Below are 21,677 nucleotides of genomic sequence, written 5' to 3'. Positions count from 1 at the left end.
GGGGCCTCATCAGCTACTATTCAGATTTAGAGATGAGTCTTCCTTACCATGTTTAGCGGGTCGAAGGAACTAATGTGTAACACCGAAATTTTCAAAACAAAATTTTCATTTAAAATCGTTTATCTCTTTAACACTTTTCATAACAATCCACTTTTCGTTTAAAGTACAATACATGACTCTTTTGTTCAATCAATTAATAAACCAGGATCATCAAAACAAACACTTCCTCTGGTGTGTACAATCGAGCTGGTGTCGTCCCGTGATCCTGAGAAAAACCTGAAACATATAACACAAAACACTGTAAGCACGAAGCTTAGTGAGTTCCCCAAAATACCACTCTAACACATACGCCTTACCAGGCCATAACTCTGTAGGATCTTCCGATCCAAGTGTCTCAGGGGATTTCCATCCCATAATTCTGTTGACCTTCTGGTCCATAACTCTGTGGACCTTCCGGTCCTAACTCTGGAACATTCACATCATAAATCACATAGAAATAACTCAATGCAACACATAACATAGATAGCATACAAGATACTCTGTCACATAACTTTATTACCACTCTAGGTAAAGTATAGTGAGAAGACTCACCTCAGATGTCTCGGTAAATCTCTGTCTCGGTAGAAATACGATCAAGCCACCGCCTAATCACATAAAGTAAATAGTCTCATAAATATAATTCTCGATACTAGAGTCAACCCTCTCTAGGCACCCCACAGAAGGGTAAAAGACCATTTTATCCCTCTCTTGACTCTAATGTCCAATCATTGACTAAACCCCCAAAGCCAACGAAGTCAACTCTCAAGCTTGACCAGACTCGTCAAGTGCACCAATGTGACTCGGTGAGTCCATGCGTGTCCTTCACACTCCTGGTCCTCACTTGACTCACTAAGTCAACCCTCCACTCATCAAATCAACATGGATCGCGAATCGCAGGACAACTCGTCCCAACTCATTGAGTCCGACTCTTGACTCGGCGAGTCCAGTCGTGGACCAAGTCCTCTAGTTCCCTTCCGACTCACAGAGTCGTTCCTCAACTCAGAGAGTCACCAACTATATGATTATCGAGAAAACCCTAGCCCTACTCATCGAGTCTGCCCTTGGACTCAACGATTTCATGTCATGCTCAAACTGAAATGACCTCCTGAGGTCAGATCCGTTCCTTAAATCTATAAATTTGGCCTTCCCAAGCATGATAATCACGTAAAGTTCCGATCTTGGTGCTCATGCAAGGGCTCAAGAACTCTATTCGAAGAAATGACCCCTAATATGACATCCTAGTCTCATTCCTTCCATTAATACACATAAATCTCAGAGTATTAAGGTCTCTGGACCTCTTTGGATCCAGATCCAAAGCCTTAACACAAGAAGGGGCCAAATGTTCACCAAATCTCAGAGTATTAGGCTTTCATTAAACGGCGCGGACTCGCCGAGTCCACCCATGAACTTGCCAAGTTCGGTCATTAACCCGGATAAGAATTCGCGACCCTACTCGGTGAGTTTAAGCACCAACTCGCTGAGTCCCTCCACAAAACCCAAAATAAATGAATAAAATAATATACCTAGGAACCTAGATGTTACAATTCCCCCCCCCCCCCCCCCCGCTAGAATCATACTTCGTCCTCGAAGTCTTACTCTGCAAAAAACTCTGGATGCTGCTCGCGCATCCCTCGCTCCGGCTCCCAAGTCAACACTGACCCTTTCCGATGCTGCCACTAGACCTGCACCAGGGGCACTTCCTTGTTCCTCAGAACCTTGATCTTCCGATCCCTAGTCTCCACCGGTCTCTCAACATAGATCATGCTTGCATCCACCCGAATGTCCTCTAATGTTACAACTGCCGACTCGTCGGCTATACACTTCCTCAGCTGCGATACGTGGAAAGTGTCATGAATCTGGCCCAACTCTGCAGGTAACTCCAACCGGTAGGCTACCCTGCCTACCCTCACAATCACTCGGAACGATCCAATATATCGGGGTCCCAGCTTGCCCCTCTTCCTGAACCGGATCACTCGTTTCCAAGGAGATACATTCAGGAGTACGAAGTCACCGACCTGGAACTCGAGCTCTGACCGTCGACTATCCGCATAACTCTTATGTCGGCTCTGGGCCGTCAGCGACCTCTGTATAACCTGCTGAATCTGATCGGTCGTCTGAAGCACAATCTCTGTACTACCCATCACACGTTGCCCTACCTCTCCCCAGCAAATGGGAGTCCGACACCTCCTCCCATACAATAGATCAAGGAGTGGCATACCAATGCTCGAATGGTGGTTGTTGTTATAGGAAAACTCAGCAAAGGGTAAGTATGTGCCCCGACTCCCTCCAAAATCTAATACACATGCCCGAAGCATGTCCTTGAGTGTCGGAATCGTTCGCTCGCTCTGAAGTGTCCTCAGACATCACCATGATAAGCTCTAGCTCATTTCTCATATCCCTCTTCGATACTAAGCACCAGGTCAGCTTTTGATTCCACAGCTGAACCTCAAAAGGTCACCCATAACATGATCCAAAATATCTCACTAACTTCCTCCCCGTGACCACTATCCCAATTCCCTCCTGTTGCAACAATCACAACTTAAAACAAAATATAATGATTCCCGACAGAGACGGAGACCCCAGTCTCGCCCCTGGTTCAACCACCAGGCTCCAAAAACTCAATACAAGGGCTACTCAAGCCTAAAAATCTTCTGCATCATACACTGATCGGACAACACTCCATCAGCACACTCTCTTGTCGTCTAGTGAGTACTATGACTCCCCACAACATCACGACAACCTCTGACTAATGAGTACTACGGCTCCCCGTAGCACCACAACACCAACTGACTAGTGAGTACTACGGCTCCCCGTAGTACCACAACTCCCTCTCTCTGACTTGTGAATACTACACCTCCCTGTAGCATCACAACGCCCTCTAACTGGTGAATACTACGGCTCCCCGTAGAATCACAACTCTCTCTCTCTCTGACTTGTGAGTACTACGGCTCCCCATAGCATCACAACACCCTCTGACTAGTGAATACTACGGCTCCCCGTAGCTTCACCCCATACTCTCATTCTCTTTACAACGCCACACTACGCCCACCAACTCATGCACCGTAGACTATCATAGATACTTACACACACTTGTCCCAAATATGCATCACAGACTCTGGCGGCAACCGCTATAACATAGTACCTACCTCTGCGGAGATCCACTTCCTTAAATAATCCCTCTTGATGTCAATACCCGAAGGGCTCCCACTGGAACCATAGATACATGATACACCACTAGTCATCTCAAACTCAAGATTCTAAATAACTCCGAAATCGTGACGTTATACCCGGGTACCACGGAACACCATTACAGAACATCACAATGTCCTACCTCTACCACTGATCTCCTACTCCCAGCACCATACATATACAACAATACATTTCCTCTGAACTCCATAAATAATTCTTCATTTTAACTAATGCGCAACTTCAGTGTATCCAAACACTCAATTGGAATACAAAGAAAGCGCTAGCGTTTCAGAACACACTGATGATCCTTCGAAACCCCTTACCTCTACTACTCAAAATCCAAGCAAGAATACACATACCAGCTCGGGATTTGGCTGCTCGATAATCTTCTATCCACCCCAAAAAGGGGCATAAACAATCCATACTTCGACCCAGAAGTTCTCAACTGCCTATACCATCATTACGAGCCTTCCACTTGAAACGGCCCTGACCACCACCAGATTTCTAACCATTGGCCACCTGCCGTGGAGACACCCATCCCTTTCTCAAACATATACCACATGCATTATCTCGCTCTGCACCTTTCCTTGATCACCAATGACCCTGGTCTCATGAATTCGAGCTGCAGGTTTCTGTATCCAACCCCTAACTGCTCTTGCACAAATCTCTGGTTCCCTCAATAGAATACTCGGTTCTCCCCCACTTAGGGTTCGGACCATCTCCAATTGACGCATCAACAATCTACCCCACAGACGGTTTACACCAGAAACATCTCACCTACGCTTGGAAGGTGTCACACAACGCCCAATGATCTCCCCACGTAGAGATCAAGAAACCTCAATTACCTTAAATCTCCGATGAATTCCTCAGGAACTTCTCATTACGACTGCCTCTAGCCATTCGAAGTCCCATACCATCCCAATATCGAACATCTCAACTATCCAGTACTATCACTGACTCTTCGACTGAAACAATAAATCATCATACTCCCCATCCTTGACTTCGCAACCCCCGGTCCAACACATGAATCATCATAAGAATAAGGACTCCACTACCATACTCAATACTCATCATAGACAGAAGAGCCACCGCTCTGATATTCTCGACTGGATTACCCGCTGATACCGCTACCACACGCCCTAAAATACTCAATTAGGGTGTAATGTGGTCCTTGACCATCTCAGTCCCCACTGAATACCTGCTCATGGTAGATCATTTCCTCGCGGCAGACATGTTGCCTGATACTCTGGTGGAAAAATCGTCATCAATGTCAACTCGTAGGGTTTACTCCTAACCCCAAAACTGAAATCTCATGCCCCTCCTACTTCCCTCAGGAAACATAAACAGCACCCATCAGGTCACAGAAGGTGACATCTCCTCCATCGGTTGATCGCTCACTCAGACCGCAATCCCCCATAAATGCCTTCTCTACTAATGCCTGAGTCTTGCGACTACATCTGACATCTTACCAAAATACTCTGAAATACTCTCGACCTCCCTCTCAAGGGATGCCTCTTCGGACTCAATCATGGCCCTCAGGCTTAAAAGCCCATCGCGTCCAAATTCCAGCAATCAATCCTGACCGGACAACCGAAGAATCACAAGCATCATTTGCTAAGAACCATGGTACTCAACCAATGACATCTCTTTTCAATCTGATCCGATGCATGGTACTCTAACCATAACATCACTCCTTAATCTGCTCTGATGTATGGCACTCGAACCATAGCATCACTCCTCAATCTGCTCCGATGTATGGTACTCGAACCGTAACATCACTCCTCAATCTGCTCCGATGTACGGTACTCGAACCATAACATCACTCCTCAATTTGCTCCGATGCATGGTACACGAACCATAACATCACTCCTCAATTTGCTCTGATGCATGGTACATGAACCATAACATCACTCCTAAATTTGCTCCGATGCATGGTACACGAACCATAACATCACTCCTCAATCTGCTACTTAGAACCTTTAGAATACTCCCTGTATCGAGTATGGGTCCTCTGCTTTCGGTATTATGGGCCCATACTACCTGCCATATCTACCCATACTTTCCACACGGACCATTCCAGAGCTCCTAAGTAGTTGCTCAACTTTCTCGTTCACTAATTCCACCACGCGTGCTCGCTCCTCAACGAAATGCTCTACTCCGCCATCGTACTCATTTGACTAAGGTTACTCCCTAGGCTCTTCCTTGGTCCTCCCACTTCTCTGCCATCAGCTGCTGAAGAGCTCCTAATGATGCCAGCCATCTACCTCCTGAATATCAACATATTCACTTGGTAGCTGAATCCTATCATCGAGAGTTCCACAAAGCACGAAGCAAGCAACATTCGGGCATCGAAGAATACATAGGACTCACTCTGGGTGATAACTCCGCTTGCTCTGCTCAGTCTCAAAAGTACCACCGAACTCTGCAACTCTACCCCTCGCAGGTACTAAGTATTCCTTCGATAAGCACCACAATACTCATCTAGGAATCACTCCTAGATTACTCCTCTACGCAAATCCCCTAAAAGGATTCCAACTGAATACACTCACTCATCACATGCTCAAAAGCACATCACATATAACAACAACTCCTAGGCTAAGGCGTCACAAATCAGGCCACTCTAGTCCTAAGATATGAAATACCTAGCCTGTCTCTAGCATGCATAATATCTCATAAAATGTATCATAAATATCTCATAACACAAAAGTAAGGGTATTTTGGGAAATCACCGTTCGGGCTCTGGCTGATTGTACACACTGCTCTTTCTCGCTTTCTCTTTGAACTCTTATTCGCTTTAGAAAATCATTTCTTTGAAAACTTTTCTTACTTCCTTAGTTTGAGTCCATATTTACCCGAAGGTGCATCCGAATCCCTCAAACCAAGGCTCTGATACCAACTTGTAACACCGAAATTTTCAAAACAAAATTTTCATTTAAAATCGTTTATCTCTTTAACACTTTTCATAACAATCCCCATTTTGTTTAAAGTACAATACATGACTCTTTTGTTCAATCAATTAATAAACCAGGATACTCAAAACAAACACTTCCTCTGGTGTGTACAATCGAGCCGGTGCCGTCCCGTGATCCTGAGAAAAACCTGAAACATATAACATAAAACACTGTAAGCACGAAGCTTAGTGAGTTCCCCAAAATACCACTCTAACACATACGCCTTACCAGGCCATAACTCTGTAGGATCTTCCGATCCAAGTGTCTCAGGGGATTTCCATCCCATAATTCTGTTGACCTTCTGGTCCATAACTCTGTGGACCTTCCGGTCCTAACTCTGGAACATTCACATCATAAATCACATAGAAATAACGCAATGCAACACATAACATAGATAGCATACAAGATACTCTGTCACATAACTCTAAATACTCTGTCACATAACTTTATTACCACTCTAGGTAAAGTATAGTGAGAAGACTCACCTCAGATGTCTCGGTAAATCTCTGTCTCGGTAGAAATACGATCTAGCCTCCGCCTAATCACATAAAGTAAATACTCTCATAAAATAAATTCTCGAGACTAGAGTCAACCCTCTCTAGGCACCCCACAGAAGGGTAAAAGACCATTTTATCCCTCTCTTGACTCTAATGTCCAATCATTGACTAAACCCCCAAAGTCAACGAAGTCAACTGTCAAGCTTGACCAGACTCGTCGAGTGCACCAATGTGACTCGGCGAGTCCATGCGTGTCCTTCACACTCCTAGTCCTCACTTGACTCACTAAGTCAACCCTCCACTCATCAAATCAACATGGATCGCGAATCGCGGGACAACTCGTCCCAACTCATCGAGTCCGACTCTTGACTCGGCGAGTCCAGTCATGGACCAAGTCCTCTAGTTCCCTTCCGACTCACTAAGTCGTTCCTCAACTCAGCGAGTCACCAACTGTGTGATTATCCGGAAAACCCTAGCCCTACTCATCGAGTCTGCCCTTGGACTCAACGATTTCATGTCATGCTCAAACTGAACTGACCTCCTGAGGTTAGATCCGTTCCTTAAATCTATAAATTTGGCCTTCCCAAGCATGATAATCACGTAAAGTTCCGATCTTGGTGCTCATGCAAGGGCTCAAGAACTCTATTCGAATAAATGACCCCTAATATGACATCCTAGTCTCATTCCTTCCATTAATACAGATAAATCTCATAGGATTAAGGTCTCTGGACCTCTTTGGATCCAGATCCAAAGCCTTAACACAGAAGGGGCCAAATGTTCACCAAATCTAGTCTCTAAAGGGTCTAGAAAACCCTAAATCCAAAGATAATCACCAAAACTGAAGAAGGGTCGAATCAATACCTCAAGAATGATGTCTCTGGCTCTGAACATCACATAATAGCACCCTCTTCAGCCCCCTTTTGCCTTGGTCACCTTCTTCTTGCAATAACACCAACACAAGGATCAAAAATGGCATCTTCTCCCTCACAAATGCTCTAGCTCTCTTAGGGTTTCTCTATGGGGTTTGGTAGCCGCAATTGACAGCCATAAGGGCCTTTAAATAGGTCCCAAACCCAAGAAATTAGGGTTTCATCAAACGGCACGGACTCGCCGAGTCCACCCATGAACTTGCCGAGTTCGGTCATTAACCCGGATAAGAATTCGCGACCCTACTCGGTGAGTTTAAGCACCAACTCGCTGAGTCCCTCCACAAAACCCAAAATAAATGAATAAAATAATATACCTAGGAACCTAGATGTTACAATTCTCCCCCACTAGAATCATATTTCGTCCTCGAAGTCTTAGTCTGCAAAAAACTTTGGATGCTGCTCGCGCATCTCTCGCTTCGCCTCCCAAGTCAACACTGACCCTTTCCGATGCTGCCACTAGACCTGCACCAGGGGCACTTCCTTGTTCCTTAGAACCTTGATCTTCCGATCCCTAATCTCCACCGGTCTCTCAACATAGATCATGCTTGCATCCACCCGAATGTCCAATAATGTTACAACTGCCGACTCGTCGCCTATACACTACCTCAGCTACGATACGTGGAAAGTGTCATGAATCTGGCCCAACTCTGCAGGTAACTCCAACCGATAGGCTACCCTGCCTACCCTCGCAATCACTCGGAACGAGCCAATATATCGGGGTCCCAACTTGCCCCTCTTCCTGAACCGGATCACTCGTTTCCAAGGAGATACATTCAGGAGTACAAAGTCACCGACCTGGAACTCGAGCTCTGAACGTCGACTATCGCATAACTCTTCTGTCGGCTCTGGGCCGTCAGCGACCTCTATATGACCTGCTGAATCTGATCGATCGTCTGAAGCATAATCTCTGTACTACCCATCACACGTTGCCCTACCTCTCCCCAGCAAATGGGATTCCGACACCTCCTCCCATACAATAGATCAAGGAGTGGCATACCAATGCTCGAATGGTGGTTGTTGTTATAGGAAAACTCAGCAAAGGGTAAGTATGTGCCCCGACTCCCTCCAAAATCTAATACACATGCCCGAAGCATGTCCTTGAGTGTCGGAATCGTTCGCTCGCTCTGAAGTGTCCTCAGACATCACCATGATAAGCTCTAGCTCATTTCTCATATCCCTCTTCGATACTAAGCACCAGGTCAGCTTTTGATTCCACAGCTGAACCTCAAAAGGTCACCCATAACATGATCCAAAATATCTCACTAACTTCCTCCCCGTGACCACTATCCCAATTCCCTCCTGTTGCAACAATCACAACTTAAAACAAAATATAATGATTCCCGACAGAGACGGAGACCCCAGTCTCGCCCCTGGTTCAACCACCAGGCTCCAAAAACTCAATACAAGGGCTACTCAAGCCTAAAAATCTTCTGCATCATACACTGATCGGACAACACTCCATCAGCACACTCTCTTGTCGTCTAGTGAGTACTATGACTCCCCGCAACATCACGACAACCTCTGACTAATGAGTACTACGGCTCCCCGTAGCACCACAACACCAACTGACTAGTGAGTACTACGGCTCCCCGTAGTACCACAACTCCCTCTCTCTGACTTGTGAATACTACACCTCCCCGTAGCATCACAACGCCCTCTAACTGGTGAATACTACGGCTCCCCGTAGTATCACAACTCTCTCTCTCTCTCTGACTTGTGAGTACTACGGCTCCCCATAGCATCACAACACCCTCTGACAAGTGAATACTACGGCTCCCCGTAGCTTCACCCCATACTCTCATTCTCTTTACAACGCCACACTACGCCCACCAACTCATGCACCGTAGACTATCATAGATACTTACACACACTTGTCCCAAATATGCATCACAGACTCTGGCGGCAACCGCTATAACATAGTACCTACCTCTGCGGAGATCCACTTCCTTAAATAATCCCTCTTGATGTCAATACCCGAAGGGCTCCCACAACCGTAGATACATGATACACCACTAGTCATCTCAAACTCAAGATTCTAAATAACTCCGAAATCGGGACGTTATACCCGGGTACCACGGAACACCATTACAGAACATCACAATGTCCTACCTCTACCACCGATCTCCTACTCCCAGCACCATACATATACAACAATACATTTCCTCTGAACTCCACAAATAATTCTTCATTTTACCTAATGCGCAACTTCAGTGTATCCAAACACTCAATTGGAATACAAAGAAAGCGCTAACGCTTCAGAACACACTGATGATCCTCCGAAACCCCTTTCCTCTACTACTCAAAATCCAAGCAAGAATACACATACCAGCTCGGGATTTGGCTGCTCGATAATCTTCTATCCACCCCAAAAAGGGGCATAAACAATCCATACTTCGACCCAGAAGTTCTCAACTGCCCATACCATCATTACGAGCCTTCCACTTGAAACGACCCTGACCACCACCAGATTTCTAACCATTGGCCACCTGCCGTGGAGACACCCATCCCTTTCTCAAACATATACCACATGCATTATCTCGCTCTGCACCTTTCCTTGATCACCAATGACCCTGGTCTCATGAATTCGAGCTGCAGGTTTCTGTATCCAACCCCTAACTGCTCTTGCACAAATCTCTGGTTCCCTCAATAGAATACCCGGTTCTCCCCCACTTAGGGTTTGGACCATCACCAATTGACGCATCAACAATCTACCCCACAGACGGTTTACACCAGAAACATCGCACCTATGCTTGGAAGGTGTCACACAATGCCCAATGATCTCCCCACGTAGAGATCAAGAAACCTCATTTACCCTAAATCTCCGATGAAATCCTCAGGAACTTCTCATTACGACTGCCTCTAGCCATTCGAAGTCCCATACCATCCCAATATCGAACATCTCAACTATCCAGTACTATCACTGACTCTTCGACTGAAACAATAAATCATCATACTCCCCATCCTTGACTTTGCAACCCCCGATCCAACACATGAATCATCACAAGAATAAGGACTCCACTACCATACTCAATACTCATCATAGACAGAAGAGCCACCGCTCTGATATTCTCGAATGGATTACCCGCTGATACCGCTACCACACGCCCTAAAAAACTCAATTAGGGTGTAATGTGGTCCTTGACCATCTCAGTCCCCACTGAATACCTGCTCATGGTAGATCATTTCCTCGCGGCAGACATGCTGCCTCATACTTTGGTGGAAAAATCGTCATCAATGTCAACCCTTAGGGTTTACTCCTAACCCCAAAACTGAAATCTCATGCCCCTCCTACTTCCCACAGGAAACATAAACAGCACCCATCAGGTCGCAGAAGGTGACATCTCCTCCATCGGCTGATCGCTCACTCAGACCGCAATCCCCCATAAATGCCTTCTCTGCTAATGCCTGAGTCTTGCGACTACATCTGACATCTTACCAAAATACTCTGAAATACTCTCGACCTCCCTCTCAAGGGATGCCTCTTCGGACTCAATCATGGCCCTCAGGCCTAAAAGCCCATCACGTCCAAATTCCAACAATCAATCTTGACCGGACAACCGAAGAATCACAAGCATCATTTGCTAAGAACCATGGTACTCAGCCCATGACATCTCTTTTCAATCTGCTCCGATGCATGGTACTCTAACCATAACATCACTCCTTAATCTGCTCTGATGTATGGCATTCGAACCATAACATCACTCCTCAATCTGCTCTGATGTATGGTACTCGAACCGTAACATTACTCCTCAATCTGCTACGATGTATGGTACTCGAACCATAACATCACACCTCAATTTGCTCTGATGCATGGTACACGAACCATAACATCACTCCTCAATTTGCTCTGATGCATGGTACACGAACCATAACATCACTCCTCAATCTGCTCCGATGCATGGTACACGAACCATAACATCACTCCTCAATCTGCTACTTAGAACCTTCAGACTACTCCCTGTATCGAGTATGGGTCCTCTGCTTTCGGTAGTATGGGCCCATACTACCTGCCATATCTACCCATACTTTCCACACGGACCATTCTAGAGCTCCTAAGTAGCTGCTCAACTTTCTCGTTCACTAATTCCACCACGCGTGCTCGCTCCTCAGTGAAATGCTCTACTCCGCCAGCGTACTCATTTGACTAAGGTTACTCCCTAGGCTCTTCCTTGGTCCTCCCACTTCTCTGCCATTAGTTGCTGAAGAGCTCCTAATGATGCCAGCCATCTACCTCCTAAATATCAACATATTCACTTGGTAGCCGAATCCTATCATCGAGAGTTCCACAAAGCACGAAGCAAGCAACATTCGGGCATCAAAGAATACATAGGACTCACTCTGGGTGATAACTCCGCTTGCTCTGCTCATTCTCAAAAGTACCACCGAACTCTGCAACTCTACCCCTCGTGGGTACTAACTATTCCTTCGATAAGCACCACAATTCTCAAAAGGACCACCGAACTCTGCGACTCCGCTTGCTTGCTCGTGAGTTCCACAAAGCACGATGCAAGCAACATTTGGACCAAGTCCTCTAGTTCCCTTCCGACTCACTGAGTCGTTCCTCAACTCAGCGAGTCACCAACTGTGTGATTATCGGGAAAACCCTAGCCCTACTTGTCGAGTCTGCCCTTGGACTCAACGAGTTCATGTCATGCTCAAACTGAAATGACCTTCTGAGGTCAGATCCGTTCCTCCAATCTATAAATTTGGCCTTCCCAAGCATGATAATCACGTAAAGTTCCAATCTTGGTGCTCATGCAAGGGCTCAAGAACTCTATTCGAAGAAATGACCCCTAATATGACATCCTAGTCTCGTTCCTTCCATTAATACACATAAAGCTCAGAGGATTAAGGTCTCTATACATCTTTGGATCCAGATCCAAAGCCTTAACACAAGAAGGGGCCAAATGTTCACCAAATCTAGTCTCTAAAGGGTCTAGAAAATCCTAACTCCAAAGATAAGCACCAAAACTGAAGAAGGGTTGAATCAATACCTCAAGAATGATGTCTCTAGCTCTGAACTTCACATAATAGCACCCTCTTCAGCCCCCTCTTGCCCTGGTCACCTTCTTCTTGCAATAACACCAACACAAGGATAAAAAATGGCCTCTTCTCCTTCACAAATGCTCTAGCTCTCTTAGGGTTTCTCTCTGGGGTTTGGTAGCCACAATTGATAGCCATAAGGGACTTTAAATAGGTCCCAAAACCAAGAAATTAGGGTTTCATTAAACAACACGGACTCGCCAAGTCCACCCATGAACTCGCCGAGTCCGATCATTAACCTGGATAAGAATTCGCGACCCTACTCGGCGAGTCTAAGCACCAACTCACCGAGTCCCTCCACAAACCCAAAAATAAATGAATAAAATAATATACCTGGGAACCCCAATGTTACATAATGCCGACCCATGGTTTATTATGATAGGATGCTAGATGTATGCATGACTCTTACATGTGTATTTGTTTGTATGCTTAGTGGGTTGCGCCTAATGGCTATTCTGAAATGCTAGTACTTGTTTTACTTGTATGTTTGTACATTGGGCGGGGCCTTTATACTCAGTGTATGGGGCCCGTTATGCGAGTTAGGACGAGGCCCTTTATACTCAGTGGGCAGGGCCTATTATGCGAGTCTGGCCGAGGCCCGTTACACTCATCGGGTAGGGGCCATTATATGTTTGATATGTTTGGTATGTGGTATTTGAGGGAAACTCACTAAGCTTCGTGCTTACGTTTTTCAGTTTATGTTTCAGGTACTTTTGGTGAAAGGGGAAGAACTCAGGGTGATTGTAGTTCACACACGATATTGTCCCGCATTTTCATGATAACTCTGATATTCCATGATGTATTGATACATTTTTTTTCCACTTAGGATTTATGATGATATTTTGGGATAGTGGTTTTATTAATTTAAAACTGAAATTTTTGGGTCTTATTTTTAGGACGTTACATAGGGTTCGCCCCTGGCTTGAGTACACCCTGCATACACATAGGTATGCCCAACGTGCGTAGGGGTTATCCCGATCCAAACATGCAGAAGGAGTAAGCCATGTGCACCTTGAGTACGCCCATCGTACTTTCTTCTGGTCCAAAATCAAATGAAATAATTGCAAGAATTTACCTTGTGAATCTGTGCGTTTCAGAATAAATCAACTATATGTCTTAATACATAAAAATAGAAGCCTAATTTCCCTTATTTTACAAGTTACAAAAACTAGGGTTTGAGTTCATTTTCCGCCGTTTAAGAACTGGCCATGAATTTGGCTTATAAATCTTAAAAACATCTTTACGAAACACACTACATTTATTATCAAGTTTTTTTTCATAATAAGCATACATGAGCTAGGTTCTGGACCTTTCCAAATTCACCATGAGCATTATCCTACATGAATAAGTCAATTATATGTCTTAACACATTAAAATATAAGCTCTATTTCACTTATTTTACAAGTTACCAAAACTAGGGTTTGAGTTTATTTTCTCCTGTTCAAGAACTAGCCATGAATTTGGCTTATAAATCTTAAAAACATTTTTACCAAACATACTGCAATTATTATCAAGTTTTCCTTTCATAATAAGCATACATGAGCTAGGTTCTGCCATGATAGTGCCATATTTATACACATTTCTAAAATTTTTTAGCTATGATTTGGTTAATTACAAAGATAGTTGGTACTTATAATGTTTAAACTCTATTTTGCAGACAAAAATGGACACTCTCGAAGAAAAGGACTGATACCGACAAAAGTTGGATACTTGGAGGAAGAGGAGCTGAAAAAGATACAAAAATGATGTTGTTGGACAGCTTGACCCCTCGTCATTATTTTGTCCATATCTCATGACTCTTAACTCTGATTAAGATAATTCAAAATGATCTGAAAAGTAGACAAAATTTCGGACGACTTTCGTTTTTGTTCTAAAATGTGAAATCCAACTCCCATGACGTGGTAATCACCACCATGACGTGGTAAATGGAAACCTAGCGATCATTGGGTTGGCTTGGAGAATACGACATTTAATAGAAGATCATGATGTGGTTCCTATTCACCATATCATGGTGGCCAGAATTTGGGAAGTATATATATTCTGGATATTAGGTCGTTTCCAAGAGGGAGAGGCGTTAGGGCTGCAATTATTCACGGGGAAAAACCCTTCCTAGAACCCCTGGAGGGCAGAATTCGACTAGAGATTAAAGGATAAAGATATTAGAGCAAGGATTCGCATCTACACATTCGGTTTGCTAATTTTAATGATCTTTAGCTTAGTTTACCTTTTGTTTATGTGTTTTTCAGTTGTAGTTATGGGTTAAAAACCCTTTTTTTTAGATTTAATAAAATCTTAAGTACTATGTGTTGATTTCTTGTTTGATGGATTGATGAAGGTGGTTTTAGTTTTAAATATTGTTTGATAAATCTAAACCTAGTCTCTTAAAGTTTCCATCTTTATTGCCTTGTCTCAAGATTGTGTAGTTAAACTGCAATTTTTACCTAGCTGTTTATGATCATTAAATTGTTAGAGCTAGAGATTAGTCATATCCTAGTATAGGTGGTAAGTTAGTTGTTTAAATGTGTTAGAGAGCAGTATTTGATCATAATATTTATTTGATTACTAGACTTGACTAAAGAATAATAGTCTGTAGATTCTATCATTCAGAGTCCAAATTACATTTAAAATCAACTTAGTATCCTTAACTAACATGATCATTGGGATTAAAGTTATTGAATTGACTTATGCTAGTTAGTCTGATCATGATGACTATTAACTTTTATTTGATAACTAACAGAATTAATTCATTGTCTTGAAATCAACCATAGGAAACAGAAGAGATTTGAAGCTAAGCGAAAGTATCACTTATTCTTGATTTAAAATCGTCTTTCTAGTTGTTTACTTTAGTAATCAGTTGAGTACTTTAATTAAGTTAATATGAACATGTAAAATCAGATAACCCCCCCCCCCCCCCTTCTAGTTGTTTTTCTAGTTTAATTAGAAGTAGTTATATTAATTGATAGGTATGTTTTATGTACATCATACCACGTATCCAAATTCACCATGAACATATCAACTTGAGTTAGTAAAAGGATGAACTCACCTTTAATCCAACTAGTAGAGATGGCTTCTTGATTCATTTGATTTTCCCTTGGATTTGATTTCAAACTTGGTGCAAAAGAGCTCTGAAATTCGTCTCAAACAAATTCCTGGAGTGAATACGTGTGAAATGAAGTAAAATGGCTGATTTTTGAGGCATTTAAACCCGTTTTTTGTGGGCCGCCCTTGGGACACGGGCCGTACTCGTGTCCTACGAGACACGACCCTTGTCTCACTTAAATATCAAAATCTAAGTATTGTGTTCCTAGGTTACCCTTCAATTTTCTGATAATGACATTTTAATATATAAAAATGGACTTCATGTTTTTAGAAAGCTAGAAAAAAAACATAACGGATCTTTTAAACAAAAATTGGTTAATTGATAAGGCTACAAGTTATTATCTGTTAAAAAATTGATCAAAGTAACAATCTAAACAAGAAAGGCTACATTTCTATTTTCTAACATTTCACAATTACATGGTGGTTATTATTGCAAAGGGAATATGATCATTTATCATTTTGTTGTTCAATAAATGATGTTTTTGTGACCTCTTTAAAAAAAATGATGTTTTTGTGATTTACAAACATTAATATGAAAAAAACGTGAACAGTTACATTATTATTTGGGAAAAAAAAAAGTCAAAAACTAAAAGGTTAAATTTGTTTAACTTCGAACACAATTACCGGCACCGTCCGGTTTCGGGTCAATGACGCGCACGCAGAATAAAAGGCAATCAGTTTTGGTACAAGTGGGAAATTCCAGACTAACAACCGGAACAACCGGTTTTCTTGAGGAGATTCAATGAATGTATGCAACAGTGTGTGTGTGTTTAGGGGGAGGTGTCTGTGATGTATCTAAAGACTGACTAACACCTCAGCATGATTTACATGCATCCCCCTTTTGTATATATAATCCACAATCTCTATTTCCACAATAGCACTGCGTGTTCTTCAAACATTCCAAAACTTCATTCCTCTTTCTCTCTCTCTCTTTTTCCTTTTTTTGCCCTGCTACTGGGTTGTAGAGGGTTTCCTTCTGAATGCAATCGAATCTTGAAGGAGATTTCATCAAGTGCTTCTGTTTTTGGATAATCTTTGTGTGCTTTTTGGTGAAAGATTTGGTGTTTTTGGTGGGTTATTACAAGAAGTTACAAAGATGCCTACTTTGGTTAATTACAGGGGTAAGTTTTTGCTTTATCTTCGTTACGTTCTTGTTAAAAATTTCCTATTTGGGTGTTTTGATTTCTTGAAAAATCGTATGAGTTCTTGATAGTCAGTAGATTTGATTTGTGGGTTATATCGGAAATCTTGAAGCTTTTGGTATCTGGTAGATGAAAATCTTCGAATTTTGTGTCTTGTAAATAGAGATTGATGTCATTGACCTAGATTTTACATATGAAGCCATGAATACGAGTTCTTTTTATAGAAAGATTAACCTTTTAGGAATCGTACTTAGTTTCTTCAGCTTTTTGCTAAATCGGAAACGTAGAAATTGCTATTAAAAGTTGTTTTTGGGGAATGAAAAAACTGTTTTCTGATAGATTGATGTTCGAATTTGCAGGTGATGATGATTATCATACCGGTGGATCACTCTGCTCAAAAGATTCAACCCGTTTGCTTTCCGTTTATGGTCCGCCTTGCAAACGCCAACGAATCAGCGATTCATACTTTCTCTTCTTCGAAGAGGATCAAAAGCCATCGATCGAAGTCCTTCCCGAAGAATGTCTTTACGAGATCCTCCGGCGATTGCCCGGCGGCCAATCCCGGAGTGCCTCCGCCTGTGTATCAAAGCGATGGCTCACAGTTCTAAGCAACATCAGAATCTCCGAGATCGATAATGGCTCATCCACCGATGTTGAAATGATCTCACCGGAAAACGACGGGTTTCTCACAAGGTGTATAGAAGGAAAGAAGGCCACAGACGGCAGACTTGCCGCCATTGCCGTCGGAACCTCTGGTCGCGGTGGATTAGGCAAGCTTTCGATTAGGGCAACCAACAAAGTAACAAAATCTGGATTCACAGCAATCGCACGTGGTTGCCCTTCGCTTAAAGTTCTTTCGGTATGGAACTTGCCTTCAATCGAGGATGAATCTTTAATCGAGATCGCAAAAGAATGCCATTCATTAGAAAAACTCGATCTTTCCCATTGCCCCTCGATTTCCAATAAAGGTGTTTCTGCAATCGCTGAATCCTGCCCAAATTTATCCTCTTTAACTATCGAATCTTGCAAAAACATCGGGAACGAAACCCTTCAATCCATTGCCCGACACTGCCCGAATCTTCAATCGATCTCAATCAAAGACTGCCCGCTCGTCGGCGATCAAGGAGTCGCAACTCTGTTATCATCACCATCTTCGAATTTAAAGAAAGTACGACTCCAATCTTTAAACATTACAGACTTCTCACTTGCTGTAATCGGGCATTACGGGAAATCAATCACTAATCTGTCGCTAATTAGCCTTCAAACTGCAAGTCAAAAAGGGTTCTGGGCTATGGGGAACGCAAAAGGTCTTCAATCTTTGATCTCGTTAACTGTGACCTCATGTTATGGGATTACTGATTTGAGCTTGGAATCGATTGCAAATGGTTGTGGTTCGCTTAAACAGATGATTATTAAGAAGTGTTGTTTTGTGTCTGATAAAGGGTTGATTTCATTCGTGGATTCCGCTAAATCACTCGAATGTCTACAGTTGGAAGAATGTAATCGGATTAGCCAACATGGAGTTTTCGGAGTTCTATCTTGCAATTCAAAATTGAAGTCTTTATCAGTCGTAAAATGTATGGGAATCAAAGATTCCGCTGAATCGGGGTTGGAATCGGAATTGGAATCAGGATTAGGGTCAGTCCGATCTTTAACGATCAAAGACTGTATTGGGTTCGGGAACACAAGCTTGGCAATTATTGGGAGATTATGTCCTGACCTAGAAAACATCGAGTTAAGTGGGCTTTGCGGAATCACCGATTCCGGTCTCCTCCCGCTTCTTGAAAACCGGAATACCGGGCTCGTAAAGGTGAATTTAAGCAATTGCGTAAACTTAACCGACAAATTCGTGGTGGATCTTGCTAGGGTTCATGGCGGAACCCTAGAAGTCTTGAATCTTGAAGGCGGCCGGAGGATCACTGATGACAGTCTAGCAGCGATTGCGGAAAACTGTGTGTTGTTGAACGATCTCGATGTTTCAAAGTGTGGAATCACGGATTCCGGAGTATCGTGTTTGTCGGAAGGTGTTCAAATTAATTTACAGATCCTTTCGGTATCGGGTTGCTCCAAGATTACAAACAAGTGTACGCCGTTCTTGAAAAAATTAGGGCAAACCCTAGTTGGATTGAACATCCAACAATGCAATTCGATCACAAGTAGTGCGGTTGATTCACTTGTCACGAATCTTTGGAGGTGCGATATCCTATTTTAAATAAGAATAAAGATGGAAGGATCAGTTTTGTGTGGTGGGGTTGTCTTTGGCTCGTCAGTTGGTTTTCTGGTCACGAACAGGCAGACTGATATAGACCTGTTCGTGACTCTTTTAGTCTCGCTTGAAAGCGAGACTGTTTCAACTGCGGCCATGGTTGGACACACAAAGCCTTTCTTTTCATGTCTAGTTAGGTTAGCGGTTGTGGGGTGGGGGTCGGGGTCGGGTCGTATGGTTCGAGTCATGGTCCGGTGTGGTTTGAAGGTGAAGGAGGGTGCATCTGGTTTTTGGGCTTTGGTCAATGGCACTAGTGCTATTGAACAACACTTTGTGGTTGCTTTTTTTTTTAACCAAAGTCCATGTTTTTTATGGGATTTTAGGATCCTGTTTTCCCAGATTGATCATCTTGATATTTCAAATTGTACCTCTTTTAGTAGTTTTAATGAAAATGAAGGTTGAAAATGTAAGTTACTGTGTGCTGTTTGTAGTTGTACTGTACAAGTATATAAAGCTTATGTTCTACTAAAATTGTATTGTTTCTGGTTGTACTGTACAAGTATTTTATTGCTTTACCGTGGTTGTTCTGTTAACAGTTGTACTGTACATGTCGGTTGTGCATCCGATACTTGTACCGTACAAGTATTGGAAGCTATGGTTTTCTACAATCGTCGTGCTGTTCTGGTTGTACCGTACAAGTTTTCCAAGCTTTACTTTTCTGCATTTGTACAAAGTAGGTGATCAAGTAATTTTATCACTTTTTTAGAAGTAATTATGTTACATTCATTATTTTAGGACAAGTTTTTATTTTTATTTTGCTTATTTTATTCTTGCACAAGAATATAAAATGATCAATATTAGGAAATATTGCAAAATTAATGATCAAGAATTACGTTTTAAAAGATCACTCTTGTATACGACATAACACTCCTAAAACGGCTACAACGTACATTTTTTTTTAAATAAAGTACAACTCATTATAAATCTAAATAATTTCTAAAAAAGCTAAATGTACAACTTTTCTTGTATAAAGTACAAGTCATTATAAGGCTTATGTAACAATAAGAGTTGTTTTATACTTTTTTACCAGGTCCTGTAAAAGTTTGTCTAATTCGGTTAGATTGAAATTGTTTATCACAATTAAAAGTCTTTGATTTGTTCATATATTTTTGATAAGTGTGGTAAAAAATCGTAAGTTAATCGGGCATTGACTCGGTTAAATTTGAATCAATCAACAACCCCTTAGAATCTCTAATTGGTGTTACCTAGAAAGTCACGATACATATCACTTAATGTTACTGAAACTTTGATTTAAATTTAATTAATTGTTTTACTTTGTCTTGTCAATATATGTTTATAATATCGTAAGACATATTTCACGTATCATATCATTCACAAAGATGATAATTAATAGCTATAATCATATAATATGTTGTCTTTTTGCTCATATTGCAATTTATTATCATTATGTACAACAAACAATGAAGGTTCAATGGACATGGACCATTTGGTGGGGGCCAAGATTACCAAATCATATGAACAAAGTCCAATTAATATTGATATTAAATTGCCATAAGCTTGACATTGCATCTGGGCATGGTTTGTTGTCATGATCTCATATCACATATTTGTACCTACTTTAGAAGGTTGTTTTCAAGTTTCAATCTATCCGTATCAGGATTGTCGATAAAGTTTAATAATAACTTTAAAGGTGTGATTCAAGTCATGTAGAGAAAAGAAAAACGATAATGTTTAATTCGATGTAAGTCATTATATACGAAGAGTACGAAAGAAGAACATTTGATTAGTTGTGTAGTGATACGTTTTTAGTCTTCAAATACGGTAGCTGAAATATTAGTTTTTAATATATAAGTTATCTCTAGTAGTTTATTAAAAATTAGTTTACAAACTATTTTAAAAATATCATCAAACAGTAAATTATAATAAATTCAAAAAATATTGTAGTTCATACACGCCAAAATAGATAAAGAAAAAAAAAACACCAATGTAGTTGCTTTTTAAACAAAGTCACCTTGACAATTCTTTTTCCCTTTGCACGCTGATTTACACTAAGGGGTGTTTGGATAGAAAAAAAAAGTGTTTATTGTTTATTCTCACAATAAGCTAATTTAAGTGTTTAGATAAAATCCAGCTTATTAGGCTAAATAAGCTAATTTTAATAAGCATCCATCCCCATGCTTATTGCTTATTCCCACCACAAATAAGCTATAAGCAATAAGCTAAAAATCTAATCCAAACACCCCCTAAATTATTCTAATTTCAACCATAATTATGTTTTTAATTTTTATTTAACAACTTTAAATGGGTCGATTTTTATAAATATACTATTATAATTACTTTACATGATTATGTAAGATGATAATTCATTTAGTTTGAACCATAAACAAGCTTTTAATATTTATTTAACAAAAAACCATTCTAAATACTTATTTAAAAAATTAGTATGATTTATCACTAACATATTATATAGGCAAAAACAAAGAAAATTTTAAATAGGTAACTACTTATAATTAATAATAAATTAATTGATAGTTATCGATCCATTAGTGGGGTAACTTATA

The 21,677-nt window shown here is 41.6% G+C and overlaps 1 protein-coding gene across 1 annotated transcript; it reads left to right on the top strand.

Annotated features, from left to right (window-relative positions):
• The first annotated feature begins 16,627 nt into the window (after nt 1-16,627).
• Nucleotides 16,628-19,626, top strand: LOC145053692 (EIN3-binding F-box protein 2-like). Its single transcript, XM_079001781.1, has 2 exons — nt 16,628-16,868; nt 17,249-19,626. The coding sequence occupies exons 1-2, from the start codon at nt 16,844-16,846 to the stop codon at nt 19,099-19,101; spliced, it is 1,878 nt and encodes a 625-aa protein (XP_078857907.1). The 5' UTR covers nt 16,628-16,843; the 3' UTR covers nt 19,102-19,626.
• The last annotated feature ends 2,051 nt before the right edge of the window (nt 19,627-21,677 follow it).

The sequence above is a fragment of the Lactuca serriola genome, chromosome 5, assembly GCF_051521515.1.
Source record: "Lactuca serriola cultivar US96UC23 chromosome 5, Lser_US96UC23_V15, whole genome shotgun sequence".
Taxonomy (NCBI): domain Eukaryota; kingdom Viridiplantae; phylum Streptophyta; class Magnoliopsida; order Asterales; family Asteraceae; genus Lactuca; species Lactuca serriola.
The sequence above is the reverse complement of the archived record's forward strand: the minus strand, read 5'-3'. Positions and strand labels throughout refer to the sequence as shown.